We start from the raw sequence: 19,304 nt of genomic DNA, 5'->3' as shown, positions 1-19,304 counted from the left end.
GTCTGGCCGTTCTTATATTCTTATCTTCAAATGTGCTGAGGTTACCTTGGTTAAAAATGAAAGCGAGGGGCTGAAGTCCCTGGTACCAACCGGGGTCTCTTTCCTCTCAGGTCTTAAAGCATCCAGAAAAGAGCTTCAAGAACGGCCAGGCTTTGTCTGCGACAGTGACTGGAACGGATGCCTCTAAGACCAACCTCTTCCTGTCACTTATAGGTACGGGAAAGCCTTGTTTTCCTCAATATCCTTCTTGTCGTGGCCCCTCCTTCTGCTCAGCAATTAGAGACTGAAACGGTGGGGTGGGAATGTTGCAGGCCAGAGCCAGACTTAATTCTGCCCTGACAGAGAGAGACACACCCTGAAACTGGATCCAGAGTCCAAGGCGTGTTGATGTTCAGAGTCCGCCTGTAGGTAGAGGTTCAAGCCATGAGACTATAGCAGCAGTTCTCCTTCTAGGTGTCACAGGCCAGCTCCCAGTCTCGGCTCTCTTCTGAAGCAAAGTTGCTGCTGCTGGGTCTCCATCAGACACCAGGTGGCACACGAGCTGTTTATCCGCTGTTTAATGTGGATAAGTGTAAAGTAATGCATGCTGGAAAAAATAACCCCAACTGTGCGTACAGTAGGATGGGGGCTAATCTGACAATGACAAATCAGGAAAGAAATCTTGGAATTATCATGGATAGTTCTCTGAAAACTTCCACACAGTGTGCAGCGGCAGGCAAAAAGGCAAATAGGATGTTAGGAATTATTAAGAAAGGGATAGAAAATAAGACCCAGAATATCTTACTGCCCCTGTATAAAACTATGTACGCCCACATCTTGAGTACTGTGTATAGATGTGGTCTCCTTACCTTAAAGATATTTTGGCCTTGGAAAGGGTTCAGAAAAGGGCAACTAAAATGATTAGGGGTTTGGAACGGGTCCCGTAAGAGAGGTTAAAGCGACTGGGACTTTTCAGTTTAGAAAAGAGGAGACTATGGGGGGATATGATAGAGGTCTATAAAATCATGAGTGGTGTGAAGAGGGTGAATGAAGAAAAGTTATTTTAGTTCCCATAATAGTAGAACTAGAGGACACCAGATGAAGTTAATGGGTAACAGGTTTAAAACTAATAAAAGTTCTTCTTCACACAGCGTGTAGTCAACCTGTGGAACTCCTTGCCAGAGGAGGCGGTGACGGCTAGGACTATAACAGAGTTAAAGAGAAGCTAGATAATTTCATGGAGGTTAGGTCCATAAAAGGCTATTAGGCAGGGGATAGAAATGGTGTCCCTGGCCTCTGTCAGAGGCTGGAGAAGGATGTCAGGAGACAAATTGCTTGATCATTGTCTTCGGTCCACCCCCTCCGGGGCACCTGGTGCTGGCCACTGTCAGCAGACAGGATACTGGGCTAGATGGACCTTTGGTCTGACCCAGCACGGCCGTTCTTATGTTCTTATCAGTTACTGCGGGACCTGGCAGAACAGGTTCAGGGGCATGTCTGGGAGGAAGGGCTGTGGATGGGTGAACATGGCACCATTGTTGCGAAAGGGATCGTAACCCGAGAGTGCAAACAGGCTGAGGATGGTCGGGGACCGGGGGGATAACCCCCTACCTCCTTTCTAGATCCTTGATTTCCTTACTGCCAGCCTAGCAATAGCGTCACCCTTTGTGGGGGCAGACTGACATAACCCTTTTAATACCTGTGCCCAGGAGCCCACTCACTGGTGGAAGGAACCATCACCTTGGGCACCATAACGAAGGTGACTCCGCACGTGGGCCTAACCATTGCGCTTCCTTTCGGAAAGACCGGCAAAGCCGGCATCTTTCACCTGAGTGATTCCTACTCTGAGCAGCCGGTGGAGAACTTCAGCGTCGGGAAGCACGTCAGGTCAGCGACTGCCCTTGTCTTGTAACGTCTCTTGTTGCCTCCTCAAGCGGGTGGGTCTGGACGAATCCTTCCGCAGTGAGGCGATCCCCCGGGGCTTGGCTTGGTAGGAGCCTTGAGAAGTTTTCCTTGCTTTCCAGCTGGAGGGTTAACTCTTCCGGGGCAAATTGGAAAGAGTTGGAGGGCTTGTGAACACCAGTGCGGTTAGCGCTTGGGCTTTTGTAACCTTATGTTTGTCTCTGCTTGGAGCAGCTGCCCACTTCCTTCAGTTCCCTTTTCAGCTAGAGGATGGTGCCTTTTCTAGGGCGCTAGTTTGGCACTTGAGACCTGGGTTTAATTTCCAGGACCTTGGACAAATCGCAGACGCTACCAGGTATTTAGGTGCTGCTGTGCTCGGTGGGGCAATGCCTGACTGATTCAGGAGTCTGTCTTATTTCCCAAAGGAATGTAAGCACTTAGGAGCCAAAATACCATTGGCAGACCATGGGATTTAGATGCCTAAATGAGTAAAACCTTTTGGAAAATGGGCCTTGGTCTCCTAAATTGCTCAGACCTAGCAACACCTAAATACCTTTGAAAATCTGGGCTATGGTGTCTCTGCCACTGCGTTCCTCACCTCTGACCGGATTTGAGTGTTCAGAGCAGCGAAGTGCCCAGATACTATGGTGTAGGTTGTCTCGCTTCATGAAACTTTCTCGGCTGATCTCCTGCATGTGTGTATTTCGTTGGTCTGCGGTAGACCGTAAATGCTTCAGAGCACCGGTTTCTTAGTGCACCATCTGCGTTTAATGCTGCTATATGAAGCATTTCCCTGCTTCCTCTATTGTAGGGTTGGGTTTGTTTTTTTTAACCTGTTCCAAAGTTTCCCATTTTCTTCTCTCTCCCACATCTCTAGGTGTTGTGTCCTTTGCAACAAAGACAACAAAATAGAAGTCTCTCTCCGGCAATCCAGGTAAGGTGCCTTTACATTGGACTGTAGTTCACTTGAGAATGGTAACAAGCGCGGTGAACAAGTATCAGATTTTTGCCCACCCTGAAACCTGTATTGACGAGGCCAGCCCAGTGTGTGAGTTCAAATTATATAATTAGCCTGATCGCTCAGACTTTGTAAGGGGAAGGATAGGTCCTTTGAATGCAGGTTCATTCTGCACAGAGGGTTTCCCAAATACTGGCGAACATGAGGATGCCTGGTTCTGAGTAGATATTCATACATTTGAGTTACAGAAACCCTTCGCCATTCATGAATACGGAGAGCCTCAGCTCCTGGCCCCCACGGTGAGTTCCCCACGGCTCCTGAACTCTCTGCGGGGGCTGGGCAGCTGTCTCCCACCAGCCAGGCCAGGCCAGGAAACTCTGCAAATATGCGGAACTGTGAATAGCGATTCTGCGAATTGTGAGTGTCTCTTGTATAATCGGTTTAGGTCTGATTGAGTTTCACTGCTCCGCTAGCTCTGGGTGTCCTGTGTATTTACCTTTCCTCCAGTGAACTTATTTAGGCCTAGTTTAAAAAAAAAAAAAAAAAAGCGGGGGGGGGGGGGGGGTGTCCCACGGCTGAATTGGCAGCAGAAACATTTTACTTCAAAGCTGCAGGTGGGCGTTTTACTTTGTAGGAGAAATGGCCGATGAAGGGCTTGATCCGTTTTAGGTCTAGCGTCTCACTTTGTGCCAGGAGTGCATTGCAGACACAAGTGATGACCTCAAAGTACCCGATTGTGTCAGGGGGTCAGGTTGCTGGACCCATGAATACACCTGATGGGTTAAAGCCTCTTGGGGGCAGGAGGACACGACCCCCAGACTTTCATACCATCTCAGTCACTGCTTTTGCCTGTTCTTCTGGCACTAGCTCTAAAGTTCACCCTGCCAAGGGGTTAGCCGCAAGCCCTCGTTCAAGCGACACGGATCGCTGCGTAGTGCTAGGTACGTTCGGTAGCTGGCAGAAGACGCAGACTGTGCACTTAAATAACCGAGAGGAGAAACAAGGATGTTCTTGGTCCTTCACACTCCATAAAGGCTTCACAGCTTTCCAGTCGCTTAGCAGTTTGTATTGATTTTTTTTCAGGACTGGCAGAATATAGACCATTCAGTGGCAGTGTGGGTTTTCCTTCTTCCCCTTCTTTCTTCTAGGACAAACCCAAAGAGCAAAAACAAAGTGGAAGATCCTGAAATTACAAGTGTGGAGGATGTTCGAGAAGGCCAGCTGGTCAGAGGCTACGTCAGATCTGTCAAGCAGTCAGGGGTGTTCTTTGGGTGAGTAGAGAACTACAGTGGGCCATGTGGACCAGGGGCGGGCAATAATTTTAGACTGGGGCGGGGACACTTCAGAAATTTTCGAAGCGGCTCTGGGCTACCCTGGAGGGGGCGGGGCCAGGACACTTCTGTGCATCCCCACCCACAGATCGTGACTGGCCTGGGGGTGGAGGGCAGTGTGTGAAGTCTTTGTCCCCTGCCCCCCCCCCCCCCCCCAGGGAATTACCAGCTGTTCTGAACAGCTGGAGGTTCCCTCTAGGTGGCTGTGCCCCTTGTGGGGTGGGAGGAGACTTCATTCCTGGGGCGGGGGAGCAGCTGGGCATCCGTGGGCCTGATCAACCTTCTTGGCAGGCTGGATCTGATCTGCGGAGGCCCTTTTGCTAATCCCTGGTGTAGACCGTAGGTCTGTGTGCCCACTTGCTTTGTGTTTATAGCTCTTAGAATGCAAAATTCTGCAGCATCTCTCACAACGTAAGGCCACTCGCCAACATGAATTTCATTCTGCAAGTCAGAACTGTTCGTGTTGTCTGGAAGCTGCTGAAGTTGATGTGGAAAATGTTCTATCTCATACGGAAGCGGTCACCTGGCTGGCACATGCTATGTCAGCATCCTTCCACTCTACTCTGCGCTGATAAGACCTCAGCTGGAGTATTGTGTCCAGTTCTGGGCACCGCTTTTCAAGAAAGATGTGGAGAAGGTCCACAAAAGAGCAACAAAAATGATTAAAGGCCTTTGAGTCTTCCTTCATGAGCTATGAAGGAAGACTCAAAGAACTGGGCTCGTTTAGTTGGGAAAAGAAAACCGTTATCATGTCCCCTCTCGGTTTTCAAGTATCTAAAAGGGTGTCACAAGGAGGAGAGAGAAAAATTGTTCTCTTTGGCCTCTGAGGATAGGAGAAGAAGCAATGGGCTTAAACTGCACAAGGGAGATTTCGGTTGGACATTAGGAAAAAGTTCCTATCTGTCAGGGTAGTTAAACACTGGAATAAATTGCCCAGGGAGGTTGTGGCGTCTCCATCGCTGGAGATATTTAAGAGCAGGTGAGACAGACACCTGTCAGGGATGGTCTAGCGCCGTGTCCTAGAGCTGCCGTGACAGGGAAGCTGGAAACATGCATGATTCTGACTCTTTCTTCTCAGTTTGTCCAGCTCAGTTGTGGGCCGTGTCCAGTTCCACAACGTCGTCCCCTTCTTCGTCCCGAAACAATCCCTGTACGAGCAGTACCTGCCGGAGGGGAAGCTCCTCACTGCCAAGGTCCTCAGGTAGGTGGGGCGGTGAACTGGCAGATGGAGAGCTCAGTGGTGGGGGGCAGAAGAAACGGCGACATCTTCTGGGCAAACCGGGCTGGGGGGAGGGTCAGGGGAGTGCCGAGTCTGTCTTCCTAGAAGAGCTTGTTTAGCCCGAGGGCTTCTCTAGAGGGCGAGTTAATACGTGCCAAGTGGGGACAAGAGGAGCTCTGGGCACACTGGGGATTTTGTTCGTGCGTGGGAGCAGGGTTCGCGTGGCCAGTTAGTGTGCAACAGCCTGATGGGCTGTAGATTTACATGCCAACTTGCTCTCCAGACAAGTCCTGGTGAAACGAGGGCTGAGAGGGGCTCTGAGCACTCTCGGTAAATATGTCCCAGGAAGGGAGAAGAGCTAGGGTACATCTAGACTACGTTCGTCTGTCGAAAGAAGATATGGAAATTTGGAGCTAATTTGCAAATCTTCGGATCACGTTATCGGAATAGGTTTTTTTTTTTTTTTGAAGTGAAAGCAGTTTAGACGGGGGTGTTTCGAAAGAACCCCCCCCTTTTTTTTTTTTTTGAAAGAACCCTGTACACCTAACTTTTTTAGGGAAGAAGGGTTCTTTCGAAAAAGGGGGGTTCTTTCGAAAAAGGGGGGTTCTTTCGAAACCCCTCCCCCGGTCTAAACTGCTTTCACTTCCAGAAAAAACCTCTTCCGATAACACGATTGGAAGTTATGCAGATTAGCTTAATTTGCATATCTTTCATTTGCACATCCTCTTCCGATCGCGTTAGAAGAGGTTTTTTCGAAAAACCCCCTTTTTTGAAAGAACCCTTTCTTAAGAGGTGTAGAGGGTCCTTTCAAAAAAACCTCTTCCGCTAACGCCATCGGAAGGAGCTATGCAAATTAGCTCTGAATTCGCTTACCTTCTTTTGCCAGACGAACGGAGTCTGGATGTACCCCTCTTGAGGCTAAGGGACCATGCTGGCACTAGAACACATGGGAATAAACTGGCTGTGGAGACGTGTTAGGCTGGAAATTAGAGCAGGTGCCTAATAATCAGCCCAAGGAGGTACTGGAGCAGCCTCTGCAGAGGAATAATGGGGGAATTGAACCCAGCTGGTTTTAGTTTGAGCTGAATTATGTGGGGGCAGAGAGGGGGGCGGTGAACCTCCCTGCTGATCGCAAGATGTTAATTAGGGCCCCAGAAGTATCTGATTGGGGTAATTGTCAGATCTGGCTGGCGGGCTGGGTGGGACAAATATTCATTTGGCCTTATTAGCCTGGCGCTGTTAAAGGAGGCACAGGGGCTTGCCGGGGTCCCATCAGGGCCGGCCGTGCCATTCCTGCAGGGAGGCGCATGAGCGTGGAGACTTCCCCCTGGGACGTGGGTTTATCTGCAGAAGCTAGGGACGAACTCTGTGGCCCAGGGATCCCTTCCAGGCCCCTCTTCCCAAAGCGCTGGCGTTCCAAGAAAGGGGAGCATGCCGGCTTGTCTCTCCTCTTCCCCTGCAAACGTGCTGCAGCGTAAATAATAAAGAGAGCCACGTGGAGCTCTCGCTCCTCCCTGCCGACACTGGGAAGCCAGGCGTCCTGCCTGAGTCGCTGGGCCTGCCGCTCTGTGACACGGACAAGGAGAAGGCAGCCGAGTTCAAGAAGCTGAAGGCAAAGCGGAAAAGAGGAGACTCGGAAGGCGAACAGGTGGGTGTCTGCAGGAAGCTAGTTTCCCTGCTGGGGGTGGGTTGCTGGGCTGACCGGGAGAGCAGAAATGCCTTCCCTTTACTTCTGTCCTGCTTCACCTCAAAGCGGGGCATGGTGGGTGATGAAAAGCCAGCTACTTTTAATAGACACCGCCGTGACATTTGTGCGGCACAGAGAAAAGAACTCTGTCTGCCACAGAGTGGTGTCAATGAGATTGCGTGACCCACAGCTTTGCGTTGCATGAACAGGAGTGTCTGGCTGCTCCCAAGGCGGCCTTGAACCTGGGGCCTCTAGACCACAAAGTGCGAGTCTCAACAGCCGGAGCGAAAGGGTCGCGCTCCGGTAGCCAAAGGTGTAGCAGGCTCATCAACCTCTCCCTGGGCTCAGCGACCACTGGAGGGCGGTGGGGTGCCACACTGGGGGTGGGGGTTGCACACATGCCTCTGGCTCCTGCCATGGCCGGCTCCCCCAAGTGTGCATGCTTGTATCTCGAGTTTCCTGGCAGGCATCTGCCACAATTTGACCCAGAACAGTTGGCTTGACCATCTGCCCCGTGGACTGAGACCTGACCTACTCGTGACTTTTCTCTTGTGACTCATGCTGCACGTGCGTCTCCGTGGGATGGGGGAAGGTGGCGGCCGTTATTCCACGGCCTCCGCTTTCTCTGTCTGTCATCAGTGTTCCATGTTTAGAATGGAATTCCTTGAAAGGCCCTTTCCGATGGCTCACCCTTTCCCTACAGGAGCGGAAGCCACGGAAAAAGCGAGCTCGGGCGACGGACGAAGATGACAGTGGTGTTGAGGTCTATTGCCGGGAGGAGGAGGAGGAGGAGGAGGATAAAAGGAAACCCAAGGTGAGAGGATATGGTGAAGGAAGAACCAGAGCCATAAAGAGAATATGAAAAAGCAAAGAATTGGCTGGGGTGGGGATTTTTGGGGTGTGCTGTTACAGGACACATGGCTTTCATGGGGATGTGCCAGTTTCTCCTATGCTGGTGAGCAACATGAAGGTAACAGGCTGTCAGAGCTTTTGCTTTGACCTATCTCTTCATACGCAGATGAGAGAGAGCAGCCCCTCTTTTGTGCCTAAAAGAACCGAGGTCGTGCATGTGGCTCTTTGTGAGTTTGGTTACTAGCCGTCTGTAGGGAGGCAGCTCTCTGTACTGTAACCAGAGCCCTGACATCTAGAACAGGAGTCCTGTAACTTTCTGTTCTTCCCACAGGAAGATTGTTCCCGTGGGGTGAGGCAGGGAGTTTTCACCTGGGCAAGAAAGGGGTTTGGCCAGTGTTGGGAAGGGAGATCGTCAAGGAAAACCAGAGATGTGGGTGATTCTCCCTCGTCTTTCTGGCCACTTGGGTATTTTGTCCTCTCCCACAAGAAATAGGTGTGTTGGCTCCAGCGACCTGGCCACCTCCAGTCTGGGGGTTCACTGCCGTTACAACTAGAGAGAGTATGTTTGCTTCCTGTTCTGCTGTGCTATCACACAGCCATCAGGTTCCTCCCCAGAAGTGCCTGCATTCCAGTACTGAGTGAAGCAATGGCTCTCTTTCTCAAACATAATTTGAGGGGGCGGTGGCAGGATGAAAGTTTCTGTATAAAGGCAAACAGTTTATTCTCATTGCTCCAGAACGCGATTGAAATTCTCCAGTGAGCTTGTTTCTCTCACAGCTTATCCCTCCATGGACACGATGTGTTATGCCTAAGTCACTCTGGCGGGGGTGGGGAATTTCAGGTGTCACTTTGGACAGTGCACAGGCTAGGCGGTGGGTGACAGCTAGGCCCCCTCCCTGTAAAAGACTGGACCATAAAGCGGCATCTTCTACTGTCCTCCTTCGAGCAGGGGACCAGTCGAGTGGAGGCTCCAAGGCTGCAGGTTTCTAGTGGCTTCACTTGGGACGAGGGTTTCGATGCCCTGGAGGTGCCTGGGTCGCACCATCAGGAGGAGAGCTCGGACAGCGACAAGGAGGAAGAGGCACAGACCACGGTACGGTATCCTAGCAGGGTGGTTGCTGCTGTCGCTGGCCTTCTGGTCCCTCGCTGGCTCTGTATCTGTCAGGGTTAGGGTTATCTGACTGAGCCTCGGGTCGGAGGGCAAAGGCTGCGTCCACCCAAAGGAGTTGCTTCACCGGTTGGGCCGTCTGATGCTCTTTCACGTGTGAGGGGACGGGGGTGCTCGTGGAGGGATAGTGGGGGTCGGTGCTGCATGAGCTTGGTTTCCTTCTCTCTGCCTGGCCCAGGTACCTCAGCCTGTCCGTGGAGGTTCTGCCATTGCAGCACAATCTTAGCCATTCGCACCCCCGTCCTTCCAAGCCCTGGTCTCTCCAGAGCACAAAACGACGCTGGCACCAGCGAGCACTAGGCTTGTGCCATGGCACAAAGCTGGGGAGGAAATCCCAAACGCAGCAGTCAGAGGTGCCCAGCGTGGGGATGCGCTCAGGCCCTGGCGGTGCTTTGAGGGAAACCCACGTCCCTTCTCCCATGGGACGCTGCTGGTTTGAGACTCAGACCCCAGGCGATTCTAAGCCCTCCCCGCCCCCGTCCTCCAGCGTGCGGCTGTCCTGCCTCCATCTTCCTGACTTAGTCCCCAGTGCCCCTGCTTCCCGGTCTCACCCCTTTCCTGGCCCGCTTCAGGGGAAGAAGCGGACGAAGAAGGAGAAGGAGCAGGAGAAGCAGCGGGTGGAGAAGGAGCTCTCCAAGATGGAAGCTGCCCTGATGGACCCCGGTCGGCAGCCCCAGACTGCGGACGACTTCGACCGCCTGGTGCTGAGCAATCCCAACAGTTCCATCCTGTGGCTGCAGTACATGGCCTTCCACCTCCAAGCCACGGAGATCGAGAAGGCCAGGGCCGTGGCGGAAAGGGCGCTCAAAACCATCTCCTTCAGGTAAAACGCCCCTCCCCCACTCCGTGCCGTGGACACTCTTACTCAATGAAGGGACTCCAGCATCTGGGTGGGGCATAAAACGTGCCGCTCCAGCAGCCCCCTCGTCCTGCAGGGCTGCAGTTCTCAGCTCGCCGTGCTCGGGGGAGGACCCAGGCGGGCCTGCAGCGGTGGCACTCCGTCGGCCACATCCAGCCCGTCGTACGCGGCAGTCCAGTTCTGCCTGGGGTGGGAGCAGTATGGCAATGAATGGGTGCTGCCAAGAGAGGAGTTGATTCCATAGGTGCCGGGGTCTTTCTGAACCCGTGTCCCAAGGTGGCACTGTGATGCTCGTTTCGAGGGGGCCTAGAACTCTCCTGGCTCTTTCCATGGGAGTCGGGGGTGTTACTCTGGGCACGGTGGACTTATTTCACCATGAGTCAGATCATTCCGCCGCCACCTCTACGTTCTCCAGGCAGCTTCAATTGGTTACACAATTCTTCCTTGCCTCCTCTTGTTTCATGGGGCACAGTAAGACTACACGGTACAACTACCCAGCTCTGCCCTGTAGTAAGATGAAGGCCTAAAACAGAAGCCCATGTAGCACAGGCCTGGTCTGAGGCCTAGCTAACATAAAGCAAAGTTAAACAATGAGCAAGAGGTAGGCCCCTGTTCACAGAACTTGGCACGAACAGGGCTGAGAGTGCAGAACACTAATTGGTGCTGGTCATAAGTGGAAAGCACATTAAAAAAGACCTTGGTACCCCCTCCTCACAGATACAGACCCAGGTTCAGGAAAGGGTCTGAAACGACAGCATGATGGATAGAGATGATCTCATCAAACCACGAGGTACAGGGTGATGGGTGGTAGCTAAGTAGCGTCAGAGGGTGGTACCCTGACACATCAACAATGAGGTGTAAGTTGTTTGTACCTGTATATAAAATGGTGCTGGGGGGAGACACCGTCTTTGGAAGACCGGGGGGCAGTGGAAATTTCCCACTGACGTAAGTCTTTCCATTGTGGCAAATACATATGCAAAGTGGTTCAGTAGAGTCTTGACAGCTATGACTGCACTTAGCTTAACAATAAACCTGGCCAGGCACCTTCAGTCCTTATCTGGTTTGTGGTCTCTGGGGGCCTCTCGGGCTCTGCTGTGGAGACTGAGTGCACAAGTCGACACGGCCCACATCACTGAGCGCACATGCAAGCAGCCTTCTGGTTCTTCTCATCGACGGAGCCAGAGACCTGTGAGGACACCCCGGCAGGAAATCCCGACCCCTCCTGAATAACTGCAAGCCCCAGGGAACAAAATCTTTGCCCTGTTCCGCTTTCAGGGAGGAGCAGGAGAAGCTGAACGTGTGGGTGGCTCTGCTGAACCTGGAGAACATGTACGGCACGGAGGAGACGCTGATGAAGGTCTTTGAGCGGGCTGTGCAATATAACGAGCCTCTGAAAGTCTTCCAGCACCTGGCCGACATCTATGCCAACTCTGAGAAGTACCAGGTGGGTGCCTGTACCCCCAAGGTGCTGAGTGGCAGAATCCTTGCTGCTCGCCAGTAGGGCAGGAAACACCCCCTCTCCCGGTCTTAAGTGCCCAGCCGAACCCAGCATCTGCCCCCCAGCCATAGAATTACGGTGCAGACCTGGGTGAGCTGCTGGAACAACAAGGGAATTTGCCATCTCTTTATTTCTTACGCGGGTCTTCCCTGCGCAGCCCCTGCTTGTTCATCTGTTCCCTGTGTGGCATAACGGGATGATCGGTTTGTAACCAAAACTTAATTTCCTCCAGGCCCTCTGGAGTTGGCTCTCCTGAAAGGGGGAGGGGCCAGTCATGCTCATTAGAGCTTGGATAGATAATGCAGGTGCTAGGCAAGCCCTGACTTCATCACTGCTCCTGGGTTTGGCTTGGCCTAGCAGTGATAAGCAGGCCGGACTCTCTCCGGAGACCAGGAGAGGGAACACCAAACTTGCTGTCTCATAAACCCTAGGCCTGTATCCGGTTCCCAGAGTGCAGAGGGGAAAGGCCCAGTGGGATACCTCTCTGCCCCAGGGATACTGTGTCTTCTATAGTCAGGAGCCACAGAGGAAATACCCTTTTGGGGGGGCAACAGCTGGGCCAGGCATAGGCCTGGGGGGAGGGAGACCTGGGCTCTGCTCTTCGCTCGGCCGTGAGTTGCTGTTTGATCTTCGGAAGTCGCTCCGCTGCTCTGAACTCCGCTTTCTCCATCTGTGTTATCAAAGGGGGAGGAGCTACTGATATTCTCTGCCCCTCCCCCCGACAAATTGCACTAGAGACTGTACCAACAGAGCTATCTCAGCGTAACCCGCGAGTGTAGCTGCAGCCAGGGGCGGCCCGTGAGCCTCGGCAAACTAGGCAGTTGCCTAGGGCGCCGTCGGCCCGGGTGCCCGATGATGATGTCACAGGGCACCGGGGTGCCCCATGATTACGTCACAGCCATTGACAGCCGTGCCGGCGGGGGCGCTGGTTGCGCCTTCTGCCTGGGGCGCCAACTGCCACAGCCCGCCTCAGGCCGCTCCTGGCTGCAGCCTACGCCCAGGGAAAGGGTTTTGGAGTGATGTGGCCATCAGCCTAATTTAAGTGTAGGCCAGGCCGTGGAGGTCGTGGCGGGAAGGTTCTCTAGGCTGCGGCGCGAGGCTGTCAGCCGACACTCTGTTACTGACCCGTCCTTCCCGCTCTCGGGTCCTTCCAGCAAGCGGATGACTTGTACAACCGGATGCTGAAACGTTTCCACCAGGAGAAATCCGTGTGGCTGAGATACGCCACCTTCCTCCTGAAACGGGGCCAGACCGAGGCCACGCACAGGCTTCTGGATCGCGCCCTGAGGGGCCTGCCAGCGAAGGAACGTAAGTGCCCAGTGGCTGGCTGCTCACCCACACCGTGGTCTGTATCGGCCTTCCCCTTCACCGGGTTCCTGCTTCTCGGGGTTTGGTCTTTGGCCGTGGTAACAGCTGCAGTCTCCTGGCGCCCTGCAGCCAGGGGGGCGTCTTTTGGCCAGCCCGGCCGGAACGCCGTGCCACGGGCTTTGCACACGGCCAGGATCTGGTTTTCTAAGGTCTCCAAACCTCCACCCTGAGTCAACTGCCCTGCTTTGGAAGGGGGAAGGGCTGGGAGTAAGTCCTGCTGGGATTTGAGTCGCAGTTCCAGGGAGGACGTGGAGAGTGGACACCTGAGAGACCTACGCCTCCGACATCCCCTCCAGGAGAGCCGGATGCAATACTGACAGGGGGAGTCAGGTGCCCTCCAGTCTGGGGATGCAGAGCCCCTTCCCAGCCCCAAACCTCTTTCTGAGCGGAGACTAAAAGAAGTGGCTGCCGACAGCAGCTGCCGTGGCAGCTTTCTGCAGGCGTTGGGAGGGGGAGAATGTAGGAGGTGGGCGCCCCCTGCTGGTGAGTGCCGTGCTTTGAGGGGGTGTCTTCTCCTTGCCCAGATGTGGATGTGATCTCCAAGTTTGCCCAGCTGGAGTTCCACTTTGGGGACCCGGAACATGCCAAGGCCGTTTTTGAGAGCACGCTCAGCAGCTACCCCAAACGCACGGACATCTGGTCCATCTACATAGACATGATGATCAAACACGGCAGCCAGAAGGAAGTCCGGTGAGTGCTTGCGATGTGGGGGGGTGAGAGGGAGGAGGTATGAGGCTTAAAACGCTTCTCCTCCTCCCCCCTGCAGTAGGGAAGATCCCAGGGCAACAGCGAATCCTTGTTATTGGGGAGGCAAACAGGTCTGGGTTAGGAGACCTGTAGGGGTCCAATAGGCAGGTGTGGACGGGGAATTTCCAGCAGTGCAGAGCCTACAACCTAGAGACTCCAATCTAACTCTCTGGGATTCCAGCACACGGGAAGATACTTCTGGATTTTGGCCTCTTTTTATTCCCTGCTTGGATCGCTCCTCCAGTAACCGGTTCCGTGTCGGAGGCCGCGGAGCAAGAGTCTAGCTAACCTCTCTATTTAATGCTGCTGCTCTTTCGGCACCAGGAGCCTGTGTGTTCATCTCCCTGCCGTTGCTCCTCTGCATGTAGAGTGGTAGCGACAGCTGGCCAGCCCCTCCGTTTTGCATTCTCCCCATAGTTAGTGCTGGAGGAATTAGCTCCTCACTGGTAAATATTGAGAAACATCAACGTTGCCCCTCGCACACGCCAGTGCAAAGAGATTTCCATGGAGGAGGATCGGAATTCCCAGAAAAACGCTGCTTGAGAACTTACTTTTCATTTCAGACTAATGACTTCTCATGTATTTTCACGTGACTTGACAATTTGGGCTTTCATGGTTATAAGGCTTTAACTTTTTGAATCTCAATATCTCTGGTCTGACCCCGCCCCCTTGTCTGATTTCCACCCCCCCATAATTACCTGTGACAGTGAACATTTAAATGGATGACATTTTAAAAAAATGCTTATGCTCATAATCGTGCACCGCTGTAAAACCATCCAAACAGAAAAGACTTGTTAAAAGAACTAAACATTGAATTCTGCTAAGCCTGCCCAGGGTGCAAGAAGGGGGGCTGCTTGGTGCTTTGCTGGACACAAAGTGTAGCTAACCTGGGACCAATCCCTGAGCTCAGTGGAATCCTGTGGAATGTAGAGAGCCAGCTGTATAATTTGTTCCATAACCGTGGTCGCTCTGCAAGCAGTGAGGAAGGGGGCTATGAAGCACGTTGATTCACAGGGATCTGACCTTTCCTGCTCTAACAGGCTGAGTGCATGTACTGCATTTCCTTTGCCTTCCACTGAGGGTACAACCCATCCCGCCCATTGTTTCTGAGGCAAGGTATCAGGATGCAGGCCCCATGCCTGATCATGTTCTGAATGGGTGTTTGATTCTTGCAGGGACATTTTTGAGCGGGTCATTCACCTGAGCCTGGCAGCCAAGAGGATGAAGTTTTTCTTCAAACGCTACCTGGATTACGAGAAGAAATACGGCACGTCAGAAACCATCCAGGCTGTGAAAGTAGCAGCGCTGGAGTACGTCGAGTCCAAGAGCTCTCTTGTGGAGAGCTAACTTCCAAAGCAGAGACTCCAGTCCCAGGGCCGGCTCTCTGTGTGTAGTGCACAGGAGAAGTCCACCTGTGTTGGTAATCGTTGCCTTTCCTGAGAGAACTAGCAGCCAGCTGGATTGTGCAGGACCAGACTAAGGTGGAAAGAACAAAGTGTATGAAGCAAACATTTAGAGGAGCTTTCCATCTTTCCCCGCTGTGCAACAGACTTTTAACATGTGGATGATTTTGGATCTGGTGATTTAAATGCTGATTATTTTTTATAACTGGTAGAAACAGCTACCCTCCAACCTGCTTTCCGGTCGAAATGGGGCAGTTAGTGACTCCCCATCATTAAATGCAATGATACAGCATAAGCTTCCTTTTCTTTCCTGTCCCTTCTCTTTCCAGCATCGCTGGGAACATTCTCAAATTGCACCTGCATTGGTGTCTTTAGAGGCGCCAGTCAGTGCCTTTGTGGGGCCAGTAATTTAACAAAACCCACCTGATTGATTTCTCTTAAAGCCTACAGCCATCCAGTCAAACCTGATCCAGCGCTCAGGAGCAGCTCTTTGCTAGCGCAAACGGCCTGTGATGGACAGAAATTAGAGGGGCGACTGCCGCAGCAGCAGCTGGCTAAGACGTCATTAAACCGAGAGAAGAAACCAAGCATTTGATGCTGAAAAATAACCAATCCTATTTTAACCCTTTCGTACGTGGAATAGGGCTGCCTATTTAAGGTTCTTATATGGCTACCCTGAGCATAATATCAGAGCCCTTCTCAGTCTTTGAGAGCCTCATGCTGAGGAAGGACAGTGCTGTTACCCACTTGTACTGCCCGGGGAGTTGTGACACAGGTGAAGTGACTTGCCCATGGTCGTGCAGGAGGTCTGTGGCAGAGCAGGGATTTGACCCCACATCTCCTAAATCCCAGACATAGGCCTGTAACTACTGGGCTGTCCTGCCCAGTCCATGGTGTTTCATGCAAGTGGGGATTCTGGGAGGCCATTTTCCAACAAAAGGGCCAATTACTAGATCACAAAGAAACCTACGTCCCCACTTCCAGCTGCAAAGGAAGTTGTGACCTTTAGCAAAAGGACTGGTGAGACTGATATTTCTTTTGGACATGTTCCAGCAAGTTCTGAGCAAAACCTCCATGTGCCCTCCTCTCTACATCCACTTAACTCCTTAAGAGAAAATATAGAACTAGATGCAGTTATAGTATCAGGGAGCCGCTAGTTCTCTTGTGCTTTTCCAGATGAGCTGTTGTACATCTACTTGAAGAGCGTACATCCAAATGTTGAACCCTTCTTTGTGAAAGAAAACGTGACCCCTTCCATTTGCTGGAGAATAGTTTGCCAGCCGGATGTCTTTGTTCCCTTCTGAATCTGGGGATGGTAAGCAGCCATGAGATAGAAGGGAAGATCATCTCGTTGGTTAGTAATTGGTTAAAAGAAAAGAAGCAAAGGGTGGGAATAAACGGTCATTTTTCACAGTGAAGAGTGGTGGATAGTGGGGTCTTCCAAGGATATAAACAGCGCAGGTCCCGGTACAGCATATTCACGAATGATGTGGAAAAAGGGGTAACCAGGGAAGTGGAAATCCCTGCTCGCACAGTCAACCTGTGGAACTCCTTGCCAGAGGATGTGGTGAAGGCTAGGACTTTAACAGGGTTCAAAGAAGAGCTAGATTGATTCATGGAGGATAGCCATTGATGGACCTATTAGCCAGGATGGGTAGGAATGGTGCCCCAGCCTCTGTTTGCCTGAGTATGGGTGACAGGAGAGGGATTATGTGAGGATTACCTGTTTGTTCCCTCCCTCTGGGGCATCTGGCATTGGCCATTGTCGGCAGACAGGATACTGTGCTAGATGGACCATTGGTCTGACCCACTATGGCCGTTCTTATGAAAAAGTGTGGAGACTATACACAGGCACACAGTATTGTTAAATCCAAAGCAGATTGTGAAGCGTTACAGAAAGATCTCTCAAAACTAGGTCACTGGGAAATATAATGGCAGATGAAGTTCAATTTTGTAGGTGCAAAATGGAAAATTCAGTCCACCCGTACATACAAAATGATGGGCTCTAAATTCACCTGCTATCACTCGACACCGAGATCTTGGATTCCTTGTGGATAGTTTTCTGAGAACATCTCAATGTGCAGGGGCGCAGTCAAAGCCAAGAGAACGATGGGAACCTTAGGAAAGGGATAGATAAAGAAGAGGAAAAAATGTACAGAGAGGCAACAAAAATGAGGCTGGGTATGGAACAGCTTCCATCTGAGGCAAGATTAAAAAGCTTGAGATAGGCTAGAGGTCTGTGTACAGTAATTCCTCATTTAACACTCTAGATCTGTTTCAGAAAATGGTCGTGTTCAGTGAAAACGTGTTACGTGGGGTCAATTTTCCCACTGAAAATAATAGAAAAGGTGGGGGTTGCGTTTCAAGCGGTGATGTCTGTTGGGACCAGGACATAAGGTTGGGGGAGAAAGGGGACGGGCTTACAGCAGGGAGGGGAGGTGTTTGGCCCAGGGGAAGGGAAGTGGGGCAGGGGGAGGGGGGTTGGATTAGGAGTATGCCCCTGTGATGGGTCTGCCGGGACCCGCACTGTGTCCGGTGAGGGGGGGTTGCCGGAGAACGGCGCGGGAAGCGGTGAGCCCTCCGCCACTTTGCAGGAAGGCGGGGGAAGCCCCGCGCAGCTGCCGGCACCGGGCTGGTTGGGGAAATCGTGTTATTCTGGGGACAGTCGTGTAATTCAAAAAATGTTCCCTAAAAAAAAAAATCATGCTATCGCGAAAACGTGTTAAGCGGGCACGTGTTAAATGAGGAATTACTGTATAATCATGGGTGGTGCGGCGAAGGGGAATAAGGAAGTGTTTACCTCTTCACAAGAACCAGCGGTCACACAGGCTTCGACTACACTACCGGCTTTGCCGGCATAGCCTATGCAAATGAAGTGTAGATTATGCAAATGAAGCAGTGATATGCTAATCTATGCAAGCTGGGTTGAGCAAAAAAAAAGGCTTGCATAAATTATGCAAATGAAGTGCAGTATGCTAATTTGTGCTTCATTTGCATAGGCTCTGCCAACAAAGCCGGCAGTGTAGACGCAGCCATAGTGAAATTAATAGGCAGCCGTCTTAAAACAACCATAAGGAAGTGCCACTTCACTCAACACCCCCTTCCCCTGTGGAACTTGTGAAGGCCAAGCGGGTTCAGAAAAGACTTAGGTGAGTTCATGGCTATTAGCCGAGATGGTCAGGATTGTGACCACGTGTCCTGGGAATCCCTAAACCTCTGACTGCCCAAGCTGGGACTGGAAGACCCGATGGATCACTCGATAATTGCCCTTCTGAAGCATCTGGTGCTGGCCCTTGTCGGCAGACAGGACACTGGGGTAAGTGGACCATTGGTCTGACCCAGTGTGGCCCTTCTGTTCTTAGCTGCCTTCTGCCCACCTTTCATCCCTTCTTTTGCATCTAGAGGAGCAGTGAGCATGGGAAGCGGCCAGTGCTCAACATCAGCTCAGGTTGAGAGCTGTCGTCTCTGGCTCAGTGGGGGTTGAGCTGAAGGGCGGGGTTATGGCCCCTTCTAAACGTTATGCAGTAAATCAGTGCAAGCAAACTTTGTGACGCTTCTGTTTCACCTTTACTGAGAAGGGTGGGGGCTGTCGTTAGCTGAATCCAAGATCGATTTGTGCTCTTTAAAGCAAATCTGCTCATTCCAGCCCGGGAGGCAGTGGAAATGAGTTGGCTACAGTGCCTGCTTTGAGAGGAGGGGGCAAGCTGTTCCCAGCTCAGCTTTGGGCTTCCTCCGGCAGGACAAAAGCCATGTGGAAGGTCCTAGTGGATAACCAGCAAAGCCCATGGCTAGAAGCCACAAGAGTGGTGCTGCTCTTGCTTGCTGCAGCCTGAGTTCCTGACTCAGCTGATGGGCATGACTAGCAGTCACGCGATACGCTGAACCCCGACCTCTCGCTATTTGTCACACTTTTATAAGATCCTGGTCTGTTGTAGCTTTCCAAGGAGAGCTGCATAGACTGCACCCGAAAGGAGAATTAAGAAAACCCTGCTCAGACGTTTCAGTGAAGGGGCTGCAGTTTCTTCGCTTCCTGCCGGCCTATGATGTCTAGCAAGCAGTCTGAGTTCATGTTTCTAATTGCTGGCCATGCTCCTGTTCTCTTACTTACAAGAGAGCACAGTGACAGAGCAGGGTCCGGTCCTCCCTCCTCCCACTGCATCGATTCTCCGTGAAACCTGCACCCACATCAGTGCAACAGGGATTCTGAAAGCAGCGTCACCAACCCTCATGCGAGGAGTAAATTTCTAGCCTGCCTGTTCAAAGAAAAGCTTGAAAATGTGACCTAAGTGCCCCCAAAATGTTCAGGAACCAGAAAGCAAAGAGGGAAAAAAAC

The 19,304-nt window shown here is 52.1% G+C and overlaps 1 protein-coding gene across 3 annotated transcripts in view; it reads left to right on the top strand.

Moving 5' to 3' along the window:
* The window catches only part of PDCD11 (programmed cell death 11), a 45,200-nt gene extending 29,934 nt beyond the window's left edge, over positions 1–15,266 (top strand). For all 3 annotated transcript variants that reach the window (XM_075935546.2, XM_075935547.2, XM_075935548.2), the window contains exons 24-36: positions 111–213; positions 1,689–1,866; positions 2,759–2,815; positions 3,988–4,110; positions 5,249–5,371; positions 6,863–7,037; positions 7,780–7,890; positions 8,878–9,021; positions 9,669–9,919; positions 11,231–11,399; positions 12,608–12,761; positions 13,346–13,511; positions 14,744–15,266. In XM_075935546.2, the coding sequence (XP_075791661.2) occupies positions 111–213; positions 1,689–1,866; positions 2,759–2,815; positions 3,988–4,110; positions 5,249–5,371; positions 6,863–7,037; positions 7,780–7,890; positions 8,878–9,021; positions 9,669–9,919; positions 11,231–11,399; positions 12,608–12,761; positions 13,346–13,511; positions 14,744–14,915 (1,926 nt within the window). In that variant the 3' untranslated portion in view covers positions 14,916–15,266. The remainder of the gene's footprint in view (positions 1–110; positions 214–1,688; positions 1,867–2,758; positions 2,816–3,987; positions 4,111–5,248; positions 5,372–6,862; positions 7,038–7,779; positions 7,891–8,877; positions 9,022–9,668; positions 9,920–11,230; positions 11,400–12,607; positions 12,762–13,345; positions 13,512–14,743) is intronic.
* Positions 15,267–19,304: the final 4,038 nt, after the last annotated feature.

This window comes from Pelodiscus sinensis, chromosome 8, assembly GCF_052426305.1.
Source record: "Pelodiscus sinensis isolate ZL-2025 chromosome 8, ASM5242630v1, whole genome shotgun sequence".
Taxonomy (NCBI): domain Eukaryota; kingdom Metazoa; phylum Chordata; order Testudines; family Trionychidae; genus Pelodiscus; species Pelodiscus sinensis.
Note: the sequence above shows the minus strand (reverse complement) of the source record. Positions and strands in the feature narration are given on the sequence as shown.